At 51.7% G+C, this 14633-nt stretch overlaps 6 protein-coding genes across 6 annotated transcripts; 3 read left to right on the plus strand and 3 right to left on the minus strand.

Moving 5' to 3' along the window:
- Positions 1–1271: 1271 nt before the first annotated feature.
- CTRU02_207602 (glucosamine 6-phosphate n-acetyltransferase) lies at positions 1272–1880 on the plus strand (the record flags this gene model as incomplete). Its single annotated transcript, XM_036727537.1, has 2 exons — positions 1272–1552; positions 1637–1880. The coding sequence occupies 2 exons, from the start codon at positions 1272–1274 to the stop codon at positions 1878–1880; spliced, it is 525 nt and encodes a 174-aa protein (XP_036580903.1).
- Positions 1881–3512: 1632 nt separating this feature from the next.
- CTRU02_207603 (pigment biosynthesis protein ayg1) lies at positions 3513–5261 on the plus strand (the record flags this gene model as incomplete). Its single annotated transcript, XM_036727535.2, has 7 exons — positions 3513–3571; positions 3660–3682; positions 3788–3924; positions 3981–4055; positions 4104–4852; positions 4908–5040; positions 5097–5261. The coding sequence occupies 7 exons, from the start codon at positions 3513–3515 to the stop codon at positions 5259–5261; spliced, it is 1341 nt and encodes a 446-aa protein (XP_036580902.2).
- A 205-nt stretch (positions 5262–5466) lies between these two features.
- On the minus strand, positions 5467–6317 carry CTRU02_207604 (2-deoxy-d-gluconate 3-dehydrogenase; the record flags this gene model as incomplete). The annotated part of the gene is made up of 2 exons (XM_036727536.1): positions 5467–5921; positions 5963–6317. 2 exons carry the CDS (start codon positions 6315–6317, stop codon positions 5467–5469), a joined length of 810 nt encoding a protein of 269 aa, XP_036580901.1.
- A 2127-nt stretch (positions 6318–8444) lies between these two features.
- On the plus strand, positions 8445–9739 carry CTRU02_207605 (sorbitol dehydrogenase; the record flags this gene model as incomplete). The annotated part of the gene is made up of 4 exons (XM_036727534.1): positions 8445–8501; positions 8554–8924; positions 8958–9384; positions 9437–9739. The coding sequence occupies 4 exons, from the start codon at positions 8445–8447 to the stop codon at positions 9737–9739; spliced, it is 1158 nt and encodes a 385-aa protein (XP_036580900.1).
- Positions 9740–10035: 296 nt separating this feature from the next.
- CTRU02_207606 (aldo/keto reductase) lies at positions 10036–11487 on the minus strand (the record flags this gene model as incomplete). The annotated part of the gene is made up of 6 exons (XM_036727533.1): positions 10036–10232; positions 10311–10557; positions 10642–10775; positions 10874–10901; positions 10959–11233; positions 11295–11487. 6 exons carry the CDS (start codon positions 11485–11487, stop codon positions 10036–10038), a joined length of 1074 nt encoding a protein of 357 aa, XP_036580899.1.
- A 1067-nt stretch (positions 11488–12554) lies between these two features.
- On the minus strand, positions 12555–13868 carry CTRU02_207607 (syntaxin 5 (SNARE domain-containing protein); the record flags this gene model as incomplete). Its single annotated transcript, XM_070204926.1, has 7 exons — positions 12555–12579; positions 12633–12664; positions 12720–12769; positions 12837–12942; positions 13004–13237; positions 13343–13563; positions 13631–13868. The coding sequence occupies 7 exons, from the start codon at positions 13866–13868 to the stop codon at positions 12555–12557; spliced, it is 906 nt and encodes a 301-aa protein (XP_070061459.1).
- Between the last annotated feature and the right edge of the window lie 765 nt (positions 13869–14633).

Below are 14633 nucleotides of genomic sequence, written 5' to 3' on the forward strand. Positions count from 1 at the left end.
TGCCTTACCTGGTCCTATTTTACAATGTCTCACAGTGTTTTCCAGTAGGCTTTCCGCATCTGTTGCCGTTGTGGATGACTTCCTCAAAGATGATAAGCAGTCAAGGACAAAGTATGCAGTTTTTGCATTGCATCTTCCAAGTATTTTAACGTTTCTCACTCTTACTTATTTCCACCCTACGATTAACCCATGGAACTCCTTCTCCTGGTAGGAGGCGGGTCTTCATTGCCCTGATTGGACTCGGATGGCTGAGATCCAGTAAGGGATGTGTGCTATGAATAGAAAGCGCAGACCAAGCCGCCTAAGATCATCCCGTGTGGAGAGAAAGACTGAGGGGGGCTCTCACCTCTAGCTAGAGTTTAGGGGGCAGCTGGTTCCTTGCAGCCAATGAGAACCCCCGTATCCTCAACATGCTGAGGCTGAACTGAATGACCACAGAGAGCTCCAGCTCCAGCTCCAGCTCCAGCCCCAATTCTATCTTGAAGTGGCACCTTGCATTTGCAGGCAGTCAGTCCTACGGCGGCGATAGGGATCGTGACTGAAGCGGAACATTTATCTTCTTCGACGGCTCCATAAGAGGCAGGGCGAATTGAAGAGTGGGGGGCGCAATCGAAACACGGGCTCGATTCACCAACTTGTCCACAAGTCTTGAATACGATGTCTTGGGTGTGAATAGCTCCTCCGCCGACGACTTAACGGATACGTGATGACGATAGATAAGGGCTTATGAGAGCGGAGTAGACATGGGGGACCAGGGGGGCAGTGAAGCACCAATTCAGGCACAAGGGCCCAGCGTTCTTGTCGCTGATGGGCTGTCTCGCTTCCATGGTAGATCTGCAATGCAAACCCCCACCACGGTGGTTAAAGGGGCCATTGCTGCACGGCGGAACGTGTGGTGAGATAGGAATAGTGGACGTCGCCCAGTCTGACGGAAAGGGAACGAGTCTGCAAACATCGCGTCAACAACCACCACAACATCACCCCCTCCGCTCTGCTCATTTTCTCTCCCTGAGTCACCATCTCCTTCTCTTCTGCTGGCTTTCACCTCCCTTTACCGCTTCGAACTTCTTGCAATCCGACCTAACGACGCGTTCTCTGCGTCAACCTTCCTACGCCCAACGACAAGCATTAACCTCATCAATTGACCCAGTAATATTCTAGCCAGCGCTCGACTTGCATCGCGTAAACCTCGATTTTGATCTGGCCCGTCTTCCTCTCCAAAAAGCAACATTCTCCTCGCCATTCACGCCGAATCTCCCTTCGCAATCGAAATGGCGGAAACGGGTCTTTTCTCCGACAACCTCATCTCTCCCGCTGTCGCCTCCTCACTCCCCGAAGGCTACGTAGTTCGTGCTCTTCGGCTGTCTGACTACAAGGCTGGCTTCCTCGACTGCCTACGTGTCCTTACTACCGTCGGCGAGATCAGCGAACCGCAATTTGCCGAGCGCTATAATTGGCTGTCTAACAATGATGGATACTACATCCTTGTCATTGAGGATACGAGCAGGAAAACCGTCGTCGGAACCGGTGCCTTGATTGTTGAGCGCAAATTGTAGGTTATGATTACCATCTTCAGCCGCAGCCTTGAATAAGCCGCCAGAGAGTCATGCTGACTGGTCATTTCCCCTTAATGCAGTATCCACAGCCTTGGTCTGGTCGGTCACATTGAGGACATTGCTGTTGCGAAGGACCAACAGGGTAAGAAGCTGGGTCTGCGAATCATCCAGGCTCTCGACTTTATTGCCGAGAAGGTGGGATGTTATAAGAGCATCCTTGACTGTAGCGAGGCCAATGAGGGCTTCTATGTCAAGTGCGGCTTCAGGAGAGCCGGCCTGGAGATGGCGCACTACTATGAGGGAGATAAGAGTAAGACCCAGTAGTCTGGTTTTTCCAGTTTTTGAATGCCGTTTACGCGTTATGCCGTAATACGTTGCGTTGCACCAGTTCGACTCGACTCGCGGACGCTGTCAGGCTCAAGTCCATTACTTGGCCAGCCTGGATTAAATCATGGACAGCTGATGTTGGGTATCGGCAGAACTGAAGCTTTGAAGTTTTGAAATTCAAGAGTCGACAAGCACCGAGCCGGATGTTGGCGAGACTAAGAAATGAGAACCGATGAATAATAGAGCCGCATCAACCCTACCTTGCCGCTCGCATTATCTGCTTATCTTTTTCTTGCATCAGCAGTGGCTGGGAACTGCTTGATCCATCGCCGAAATAGGGTGCCAGTGTACACGGTCTGTGTCAGCCGAATTTACTACGCAGCCGCTCGATCGTACTTCCGTTCGGTATTGCTGCCGTGTTTTAATCGCTGCGTTCTGGCTTTACGTTCAGGTGCTGCCACTGACGCTTTGTCAATCAATCTTCTAAGGGCATCTTGATCGCCAGCCTCTTCCCCTCTTCCCCTGGGGCATTATTCGGCGTCTATCTTGCCATCCTTGCAATTTTCGATATGCCTCTTTTCGCCATTATTCTCATTCCTTCTGTTCTAACATTTTAATGATTCTTGCCATTCCTATGTTTCGCTTTGTATTCCATTCGAAAACGCGAGACCAACTGGTCAACTATGACAACGAGCTGGCTCGGGCGTCTTACTTCGTCTCATTTTGGCTGCGGTTAGCTTACCACCAATTCCAGCTTGACGCTAAGTGGATGATATCGCATGACAGTTTTACACAGTTTTGCACCCTTTCAAGGCGTTGCCAAGGTATTGCCTGAGTGTGCCCCGAAGAACATACAAGGGGCTAGTCATTGTGCCTGTGACAGCCCGTCCGGGTTTCCACCATTGAAGCGCGGATTGTAGAGGAGCCCTTTGCCCCGCGTTTCACATGCCATGAATCGGACCAATTCGTTCACAGGCGCACTTACTCGACTTCCCCATCAAGCACTATGATCTACTCTAGTAGGTTATTCTCGTCTCAACTACAGGCCTTGTTTATCCACACACCTGAACCCGGGGCTACAGTCAAAATATGTAAAGCCCAGAAACCCGTCGGGGAAGGGGGAAAAAAAACACATGACCAAGCCTCAATCCTTTCAAGAAAACATTTTATATGAATCCGGTCTTTCTCCGCTGCCCATGCAGATCTCCCGCTCCGCTCCGGAGCTCCCCTTCCCCATCCTGTACCTTAAGAAACCCTTCGTACCATATTCCAATGGCGTAGGAGACTTGTCAGAGTCAGGATTGAAAGCGCCTCACGGATCGTCTCATGCATGGCCAGAGCGCCGCTCGTCGCAACTGGCTGACGGGACTGATCCTGATCAAGGCGCTGTCCGTCACTTCGTATAAGACGCGCGCCGACCTCCACGTCCCCCTTTTTCGTCTCACAGTCGGACAACGGAAATCCCCAACCACTAGAGTCCGAGAAGCCACCACCGAACTATATCAAGCCTGTAAACCCGCCGCTTAACCTCCGAGCGCGCGTTCATTGGGCCCGAAAACGCGACTGCAGATCGACGCTGTCTATATAAATTAGCTCCTTGCGCCAGTTTTGTTTCATTTGTTTTCCGCCATGATTGAAGACCTTCATAGTGCTATCGCTCGCGTGCGAATTGCTTCACTCCAGTCAGAGTAAGTCTCTCCAACAAGAGCTCTTCTCCCACGGGCGAAGATGAGGATCGAAACAACCTGGATGCGTATGTTCGCTTACATCTTGTAGAATCATCAACAGATCGCCCACTCGTGAGGTAGTACGTCGCCAGAGCAACAAAGTGAAACCAATCTTCGTCACCAGAGGCCGTCCACCCTTATTCACAAAGCAGAAAACCGTTCGTGTCATCTCTTAAGTTCCCATCATGTCGCCACATAAGATCCCCGAGCATGATGGTAAGAGGCAATGGGTGATGGGTGCCGAGGCTTTCGAGAGAACAATGCCGCACCACCAAGGCATCAAGGCTCTGTGGGAGACCAAGTGGAAGTTTCCCGTACGCCCAGTAAATCCCTTGACTAAACCCCTCCACATGGACTAAATGGACTACAGTGCACCAAGAGCGTTTATCCTTTTCATGATGGCCAGTACGAGGACTTTGAGCCAATTTTTGACCACCTCATCAAGGTATGCCCAACTCATTCCATGGTCCTGCAGTGTCTGACGCGCATCTAGAACAACATCAATGACGGAACCTCGACTGCATACACCGAGGCTTTCTTTCCCATTGCCGAGGCATTGACTGCCTATGGCGACAAGGCGGCCGCCGCGGGCAAGAAGGACGAGGCCAGTGACTTGTACCTCCGGGCGTGCACTGTTTACCGCATTGCCCGATTTCCGTACATCACAGCGTATCCCGAGGTCAGCTGCCCCGTGAAGTGGAAAGCATGGGAATTGCAGAAGGAGGTTTACATAAAGGCGGCCCAGTCGTGGGACTGTCCTATCAATGACGTGCCTATCCCTCATGTCCACGCCAAGGGCGAAGACCGTAAGACTATTCCGGCCTACGTGAGAGTTCCTCATGGCTCATCCAAGAGCAATCCTAGCCCGGTTGTCATATTGATGACAGGCCTTGATGGATATCGCCCCGATAATACGGTTCGCTCCAATGAGTTCCTAGCTCGCGGATGGGGAAGCGTCATTGTAGAAATTCCCGGAACTGCAGACTGTCCCGCTGACTCGGCCGATCCGGATAGCCCCGACCGCCTGTGGAGCAGCGTTCTCGACTGGATGGCTGCTGACGGCCGGTTCAACATGGAAAGGGTCATTGTTTGGGGCCTCAGCTCTGGTGGTTACTACGCTATCCGCATAGCGCACACTCACAAAGACCGACTAATCGGCTCGATTGCACAAGGAGCCGGCTGCCATTACTTCTTTGACTCTGAGTGGCTAGAGAAGGCCGACGGACATGAGTACCCGTTCCTGTGAGCAAAGTCTAACCTTATCCGTCATGATGCACATTCGCTGACAACCGAAAAGTCTGACTCCCGCGATGGCTATGAAGCATGGCTACAAGTCGGTTGCCGAGTACAAGGCGGGGGTGCAAAAGAAGTTCTCCCTTCTTGAGACTGGTATCATCGAAAAGCCGTCTACTCGATTACTGTTGATCAATGTACGTGAAAAGACCGAAATTCCCGGCGAGAAAACGACTCCAACTAACCACCTCAGGGTACTCTGGACGGCTTGATGCCCATCGAAGACTCGATGATGCTGTTCGAGTATGGCACCCCCAAGGAGGCAAGATTCTTTTCGGGGGCATTGCACATGGGATACCCTATGGCTAATGCGTCAGTGTATCCTTGGATGGAAAGTGTCATGACAAGCAAGATTTGAGCTGTCGATGATAATCGGATCTAAGCGATAGTAGTAATAATCATGAATCTAGATCAAGCCAGAGAAAACGGTCATACACTTGACAGTTGCCAACAGCATCGATGCAATAATTGTATAAGTGTATACACGTCTGGGTGTTTGTGTGTTTTTGACTCTTTTTTCTCTGCTTTCTGGGGGGGTTTCTTCTCGAACAACACCGAACCTTCTACCGACCCATCCAGCCACCGTCAACGACCAAGACGTGACCACTAACATAGCCACTTGACTTACTAGCCAGATACACCGAGGTACCCTTGAAGTCATCGGGAGTGCCCCAGCGACCTGCAGGAATTCTGGCACTAATGCTAGCGAGTCTCTCCTTATCATTCAGTAGGGCTGTGTTCATCTCGGTCTCGATATAGCCAGGAGCGATGGCGTTGACGGTAATGCCCTTAGATGTCCACTCGTTGGCAAAGCTCTTGGTCAGTTGAGCAACAGCGCCCTTGGAGGCAGCATAGGCCGGAACAGTAAAGCCACCTTGGAAGGACAGCAGAGAGGCGTAATTAATGACACTGCCCTTACGGCCAGTGATCGGCGAAGGCTCGAGAGTAAGCATATGGGCGCCAACATCACGTGTCAGGGTGAAGACAGAGTTGAGGTTAACTTGGATGACCTGTATCCCCGAGTTCGGTCAGTTTGAAGATACTCAATAGGCTGGGCACCACAAAAGATTTCACTAACAGCGTTGAAATCGTCATCGGGGAACTTCTCGCATGGGTGGCGCTTCTGGATACCGGCGCAATTGACGAGAATGCGGATCTGGTGGCCATCTTTGAGCACCTTGGGTACCAGGGCAGCGACGCTCTCTTGGGAGCCTAGGTCGGCTGTGTAGATCTGGGACTTGCGACCCAGCTTCAGAATAGCTTCCCTAGTAGATGTGTTGGACTCGTCGCGCTGGACCAGCAAGACGTCAGCTCCGGCCTCGGCGAGTCCAATGGCTACAGCGGCGCCGATTCCGCGCGTACCACCTGTTACAAGAGCGGTCTGACCCTCGAGGGAGAAGAATGGTGAGGCCATGGTGAAGATCCTGGGGATATTTGAGAGGAGTAGAAAGAGAGACAGAAAGGTAGGGAGACAGTAAAACAAGTCACACAATGTGGTAGTACGTTTGCGACGAGCCGGTATTTGAGTGGAGGGACGTTCTGCGCGGGACCTTGGTGGGAAAATCACGAGACAGAAGAGACTTTATTGGACAAGCTCCGTATAGGATCCGAGTCGGGCAACACTTTTGACAGGTTGCGTGTGAGCCTGTGAAAACTGTCCGAGTTAAAAAGTCTGCATGGACACTGCGCTCCAAGCTAGAAACCCAATCTTTCCCAACCTTCGATTGAAGTAAGCTGTTCTGGCTGCGCTGGGCTATTCTTGCCTTACCGAGCCATCTCCGGTTAGAACAAGTCGTTTTTCCCTGTCCGTACGGATTCGCACGACATTCAATCCAGGTTTACGTTGGGAGTGACGGATTAGTAGACACAAGCAGAATCGGCTATAGGCGGCGACCATAACCCGCGGGGCAATTCGCGGCGATGGCGGCGGGGTAGTCTCACGATTCAAACGGAAGGCGTGCGGGGCAGGGCTTGTTTGTGAAGGTTGGGCTGGCTCCTTGCTTCGTGAGGTGTGTACACTGTACCTGCCGCTACCCCTCAGCTGCAGGGATTCGCTCATCTCCAACCCCTTTCTGACGTCGATTTCCCCATGTCCAGCTACGTGAGCGGTCTTCGAGGTGCCTCTTCCCTCTTGTTTTGGAGTTGGTTACTATGTGTTACGAGCGCGATTTGGAGTAAGGCCAGGCAATTAGAACAGACAACCTCCTCAAACCCATGACCTGATGACTCGGCTCGCTCCGGTGGGATTTTATCCTTCTGTTCTGCTATACTAGATCCTCATTGACCTGGCCCACGCGCCCCCCACCTAAGCAATGGGTAGTGAGGTTGTCTGACGCGCTGCCCCCGCATATCGGAGCTTGGAAAAGGGAAGATGGGGGGGGCCGAATTAGGAGAAGAAAGGCACAGAGGGTTCAGTATGAAATTTTGGCCATGATCCGTATTATCTCCCATACAAATCTCAACATTATCTGACCAATCTAGGCAAAGAATTTTTCAGAGTCATAAAGCCATCAACATTGATTGGTTTTTCACAATCATTTACGGTGTTCTTCCCCCTTTTGCTAACCCAGGGCATGGCTCGCCAAGCAATTTCACCCACGGCCGTCCTATTACAGGACAAAATTGCCCTCTTTGGTCTGAGCGGCCATTTTCTCCAGGTAGAGCGACGCCGCCTGAAGCTTCGGGGGTCATTGCCTGGAACGGATGGGGGTCAGAACCCACGAGACTCCCATCGAAGGCAACTACCTCCACGCTACTTACCCCTCCCCCTCCTTTCCCGTCTTTGAAGCAAATGCATGAGACAGCCTAACGGATGTATCTTTTACCCCTCCATCCATCACCGCCTACGATGTTCCTCGTAGCCAAAACCTCGCCTAGCTTCCGCCTAGCTTCCGGACAGAACCCCGAGTTGCTGATCAAAATGTTCAATTGGTCATTCAAGTTCCACATGTTGACAACTTCATACGGACATCCATGTATGCGCTCATACGTAGCCATGGCTTTGTACTAGGTACCTAGGACCGATTCTGTACTCTCTCTTGCTTTGAAAGCTCGTAAATAGTTCCAGCGTCCAGGCATTTCCAACCTAGCGAGGCCGGGGCATTTCTGTTCAACTTTCCTAACAATTCGGCGTGAGAATCCCGTTACCCTTGGCTTCGTCCCCCACCAAGCATCGAATAGAATCCCCATTCCTTCCACACTAACCCGCATTTCCGCGTAACACTCCGCCCATCGTGTTGACATCCAATCCCCCTTAGTGCCGTGTCGGTCCTGGCCCATCGTGTTATCCGACCCGTCGACATCGGACCTGTAACTGTCTCCCAAATTTCCTACATCACCTCGGCTTTCCAACCAAGAAATCTCGATATTTGTCCTCTCTTCCCCACTACCCACTCACTTCTCACTCTTTGGGAAGACATCAAAACCGCCTCCATATAATCGCGACATTATTGGGATCCTTTTTCTTGTGTAGAATCACCTCCACTGTCTGTATCCAGTCATTATACCGATACCGTCGTCGTCACATACAAGTTCACTCGCAATGTCAAGCGTTCAAGTTCAAACCTCCGTCCTACATGGCGCGAGGGACCTCAAGATTGTTAGTCTCCGATTCTCGGCTTTGGGTTATGATGTAAATCTAATTGGCGTAGGAAGAGAGGTCTTTACCTGCTCTTGCTCCTGGTGAAGTCCAGGTTGCCGTCAAAGCCACGGGACTGTGCGGTTCCGACCTGCACTACTACAACCATTTCCGCAATGGAGACATTCTTGTGAGGGAACCGCTTACTTTGGGTCACGAATCCAGTGGAATTGTTACTGCTATCTCGTCCGACGTCACAAACCTTGCAGTGGGAGACCACGTTGCCCTCGAGGTAGGGCAGCCCTGTGAGGCCTGCGAGCTCTGCGCCGCCGGCCGGTATAACATCTGTAAAGGCATGAAGTTCAGAAGCTCCGCAAAAGCTTTCCCTCATGCTCAGGGAACTCTCCAAGAACTGGTCAATCACCCGGCGAAGTGGTGCCACAAGTAAGACGCCAGAACCTCTCACTTTGTGTACCGGCTAACACCAGTGCTGTGCAGGCTGCCGCAAGATGTCTCCCTAGAGTTTGGTGCCCTTGCCGAACCTCTTTCCGTTGCTATGCACGCCAGGGACCGTGGAAACGTCCCCAGCGGCTCAACCGTACTTGTTTTCGGCGCCGGCGCCGTTGGTCTGCTGTGTGCTGCTGTCAGCAAAGCTGATCAACAAAAAGTTGTCATTGCCGACATTCAGGAGGACCGTGTTAAGTTTGCCCTTGATAACGGCTTCGCTGATGCTGGTGTCGTGGTCCCCGCGCTGCGCCCCCAAACGATTGAGGACAAGCTAGCCTATGCCAAAGATGTAGCAGAGCAGGTCAAGCTCGCCAAGGTTGATGGGGAGGAGGTTGGTGAAGTGAACGCGACCTACGAGTGCACAGGTGTTGAGACATGCATGCAAACTTCCATATACGTAAGTACAGACTTTCTAAATCCTCTCATCTGGTGCTAACTGGGAATTTTAGGCCACTCGGCCTGGCGGAAAGATCCTCATCATTGGCATGGGTACTCCGATCCAGACTCTTCCCATCTCTGCAGCGGCTTTGCGCGAAGTCGATTTTGTCGGTGTCTTCCGCTACGCCAACACGTATCCCAAAGCGATTAACCTTATTGCGACGAAGCCCAAGGGGCTCCCGGCGCTGGAGAAGCTTTTCACGCACCGTTACAAAGGACTGGGTACGATCAAGGATGCGTTTGAAATGGCGGCTAAGGTGAAGGACGAGAGCGGGAACCTGGTTTTGAAAGTTCTTGTAGATACCTCCACTTAGAACAAGAAAATAATGCAATCTTTTGAAGTCTACTCGTCACGTCCTACTCTTCTGCTAAGGAGATCATACATGTGTCAACTCCGCCTTTTGCTCCTCCCAGTTTACATGTGGACGTAGGATATGCCGCCCGTTTTGAATGCCAGCATTAAACAATTAGACATGGTCCAAACTGAAAAAAAGGACAAGATCTGAAAACTCCAAGATTTCAGCAATTCAATCACCTGAAACGCATACATCTGGTGTTCACAACATATTTATTTTATTTCTTTCCTCTATATCTAGTATTCATTCATGAGTTAAGACTTGTCGGGGAACCCGAAGTCAATGCCGAACGGAGGGTAGACGTAACGCTTCAGCTCCTTCTTAGCCGTCAGGTCGTCTGAGTAGGCGCGGAGCTCCTTAAGGTCCTCATCATCCAAGTCGACAATGTCGAGGTTGGCCTTGATGCGCTCGGCGGTAACGGACTTGGCAATGACGGTGCTGCCACGAGCGACTAGAAGAGTAGCACAATACGTTAGTGACCAAACAGGCTGAGGGAATAAGTAATGTGACATAAAGAGCGTGGACGCACCGTGGTAGCTGAGGAGCACGGTGGAGGCCGTGACACCCCGCTTCTCGGCAATCTTGACAACGGGGGCGGCGCTCAGGAGGGGGCCACCAGTAGAGCCGAGTGGGCTGTAGGCCATGATGTGAATGCCCTTCTCCTTGCAGAAGTCGACAATCTCCTGCTGAGGCAGACTGGGGTGGTTCTCGATCTGGTTGACGGCGGGAACGACCTTGGCCTGGGGGAGGAGCTCCTCGAGATATCTCTTGCTGTACTGCATCAGGTTGTTAGTAATTCGTGTGTATGCTCGACAGGCTTGTCTGATTTCTATGATGCGGAGACTGAAAGGCGAACTCACGTTGCAAACACCAATGGACCGGACCTTGCCAGTGTCTAGGAGCTTCTCCATAGACTTCCAGGTATCAACATGGGAGTGGCTGTGGAGGATGTCACGGCTGCCGTCGGGCTTAGTAGGGAATCTGTCGTGGTTGCCTGTAGATTGTTCGGTCAGTCAATCCATCACGAGTTCTGGCCCAATTGCACAGGTGTATGGGGCTTGCTAGATGGATTTTTTGAGTGAACCAACGTACCCTCGGGGTTCATGGCAACAGGCCAGTGCTATTCTCCTCATTAGCATCGAAAATCTCACATTGTCATCAAAAGGGCGGAGCATACGACAAGGAATAGGTCAACATAGTCAAGGCCCAGGCTCTTCAAGCTCTTTTCAAGACCCAGCTTTACTCTCTCATCGCTGGTTGTGTAGGTAGCCCAAAGCTTGGTGACAACGAAAATGTCTTCGCGCTTAACGCCATTGGCAAAGGCCTCCTTAAGACCCTGGCCAACTTCGTCCTCGTTGGCGTAACAGTAGGCGCCATCAATAGCCTTGTAGCCGATCTTCAGGGCATAGGAGACGGCTTCCTGGACTTGGCCGGGGGCAGACTGCCAGGTGCCTTGGGATGGTGGTTAGTTGTGCGGCCAAAGAGGAAAACAGCCCAAAAATGCTCTTCTTACCGAGTGCAACGGCGGGGATGTCGTATCCCGAGTTCAACTTGAAAGTCTGCGAAGGCATGATTGAGAGTCTAGTAGAAACGAAGAAAATGCGGTTTGGGTATCGAAGATGTCGCGGACGTTCCTGGATGGAAAGGCGGGGGCGGGGTAATTTAAGAGTGAATGTTCTATTCCAAGAGAGCAAAGCACTGCGCATAAAATATGAGAAAACACTCGGGTTAAAGTTAGGGGTGAAATGAGACGTCACTCGTAAAACGTCGTGAATGGGTGTGTGCTCTCGGTATATATGTCAACAGCACCCGAAAAATGAGAGTGAAATGCTATCAGGGTTGTCATGAATTGCGGTCCTGGCCACAGCCGGGTAAATGCTCGACAATCTTCGGGACTCTCGCGTGAATCGCCCTCTCTCCTCCCGCCCCTCCTCCTCTTCTACATCCTCTCAGGTAACAGCCCGCGATTTGTGTGTCACTCTCGGGCTAGGATGATACCGCCACCGGATTTAGCTACTCCAGCAACTGTCTTTCGTGTGGGTTTCCCCAGTTTGACCAGTCTGGCGTATGGACCCTCCCCTCTCCCCTCGCCCTTGGTGGGTCATGAGAGTTCCATTCATGGAGAATTCCTTGGTTATCGGAACAGGTTTCGGGCATTGTTGGGCCGAGTCATGGAAATAGGGACCCGCTATTTAGCTGGGTTTTGCTTTACAATAAGGGCGCAGACGGGAACGGTGGCAGGTGGGAAAGCTGAAGTTTCGAGACGGCCGATTCGTGGCGGGCCTCGTTGGCAGTTGCCGTTTTTCTCAAGCCCTGTTTGGCTAGGCGATTAAGTACGGGAAAAGATTCCGGAATCAAGCCCGAGCTCCAGCAACGGCTTGGGATCAACAGTGGCTGTTTCCTCAGCGCCAAGCTGAGTGGATTAAGCGTAACTGCAGGTGAGAAAAACTGACATGTACATGGTACCTCCTCCCAGCACAGAGAAAATCCACCTTTCTACCTGCCCTCCACAGGCGGCCTTGACACAGGTACACCACCAACAGTTTGGAGCCCAAGGCCAGGCCAAGCATGCACGCGCTACTCTTCGCCGAAGTTAACCTCTTTCGTGATTAATAGATCTAATGGTATGCAAGGAAGAAGCTCTATCGCCGCGCCACACCATCGTCCCAATATCATCGTACAGCTGGTGGTATCCCGATCCGCTCTGGTATTACAGGTGCCAACACCCATTCTCATCTTATTAACTCCCCGAACCGTCACCGGCGTTCCTTTCTCAGCCAGCAATAAGGACCCAAAGTCTGCCCTGTTGATCAGTAAACATCCCGACGTTGCAGCGACCCCGATAACGTACAGAAAGAAGATCATGAGTACTCCAAACATTTTCTAGTCTTTGAGTTAGCAACTTTACCACCAGAATGGCTTCTTGGGGACAACATACGGCAATCAGCCACCTGTTACTGGAGACACGGCCCCAATACTTGAGCAATTCTGTACTCCGGGTTAAAAACGGTCATCAGGTATAATAACATTCATGGAAATTAGTCCCGTTCCTTACCTCGTTGCGCGCCTTGAACGTTGTCAACGACGTCTTCTGTGTTTGCATCAATGCGCTGAATCATTTCGCTTTGCTCCGATACCATGGTTGCCAGCTGTCCAAAGATCTAGGTCGTTCTGTGAGCCTACACCGGTCGAGCAGAAAGCGGTAAACAGGCAGGAACTTACAGATCCGAGTTCGGCAATCGTTGACTCAATGCTTTCTATTGCCGCGCCTCTTTCCTGAATATACGTATTTTGCGGCTGTGCCTCCTCCATCAGAAGGAGTTGCTGGTCACCAGGAGGGTTCAAGGACAGAAGATCGGCCCCTGGCGATGGAGTTCCTCGTTGCGGCGTGCCATAAAGGGGCGACGCCGACTGCTGCAAAGGCGGCTGCGCATGCTGGGAGACACTGGAAATGAACTGCAATTACATTAGCACATCTGCTCATGGTTGTTGAGTCCATGTCCGCACGTTGTCTGTTCTTGACCTAGAGGCCTGTATGTTTTTCGTCCTTTCTTCTAGTACATCCTTGAAGTTGGCGGACACGTCTGTTAGCTTGCCCTGAAGCATAAAGACAACATTCTTGTTGTGTTCGCCTTCTTGGTCGGCCTTAGGATGTTGTTGACGGGTCAAAACTTGTAGGTTACCGATCTGCTGGTTGAGGGAGCTCAGATCTTGCTTGATAATGTAGGTGAGCTCGTTGATCTCGACAGGCCGGTCATCAAACAGCGTTCTGCGCCGCGCCACTGTAGAGTGGAATGTTAGTGTCAAGATGCGCATGCCTAGTAGAGATGGTAGCAAGTAAATTCGTACAGGTTGCCAACTTCTCCAGCTTGCCCATCGTGGCGGATATTCCCCTTCCAATCTGTGCCGCCTGACGTGCGAATTCAGATCGTCGAGGCCTCGAGTCGCCATCGGCTGCAGCTTTTTGAGAATCACTCAATAGAGATCGACGTTGAGCCCCGACTTTACTCGAAGCCTGCCGACGTTGTGCTTGCGCGAGAACCGACTTGAACTCGGCAGTTCGATCCTGTATCGACGCAACGGCCATGATGTCTTCAATACACTAAATAGTCGGTTGAATCGAAGAATTCGGGTGGTGGCGACTGGAACGTATGACTTCGTCGACGCCTTTGTGCAGACTGAGGTTCGGTCGTCGCGATACCAAAAAACTGGGAAATGGGGCGAACAGGTAGTCAGGGGTGGAAGATTGGCAGGCCCAATGCGACAACGCGCCGGGCACGGCAAGGGGAGGCTACGGCAGCGGAAAGTAGTTGCTGTGGTTGTACAAGGCGATGCGATGCGTTTGTTATCGTGACCTAGACTAAGTGGATATATCGACGTAGTTGGGAGGATTACACGCAAGCCGTTGATGCCGTCTCCAAACGTCCGGTCGGAATGACGGGGCCAGGGTGTCCGATCCAACCGTCAACGTGGTTTTTTGTTTCGGAAGAGCATATACACTAGGCCGTCTGGCCAGAGCGCGACAGCAAACATGCTAATGTGGCGCGCATGTGGCGCATTTCATATTGCACCGCCACATATGAAGATGGCAGCCTCGATCTCAAACGTAGGAGCATAGGTGAGTGCCTATCAGCTTGAGATGAACCATGCTGCGGATGTGCTCAGTGAGAGTTCCCTGTAGCACAACTGAGGTGACAACGTAGGAGATAAGAAACGTAACGAGGGTGGGAGCATTGTGACATACATGAATTTCAATCGTCCCGAACAGCAAGCAGGGTTGCGCATGGAATGGAGCCAACACGGTACTAACATTGAAGTCTAACAGCCAATCCCATAATTGTTGTACCAGAGG

Source organism: Colletotrichum truncatum (genome assembly GCF_014235925.2).
Source record: "Colletotrichum truncatum strain CMES1059 chromosome Unknown Contig_0004, whole genome shotgun sequence".
Classification (NCBI taxonomy): Eukaryota; Fungi; Ascomycota; class Sordariomycetes; order Glomerellales; family Glomerellaceae; genus Colletotrichum; species Colletotrichum truncatum.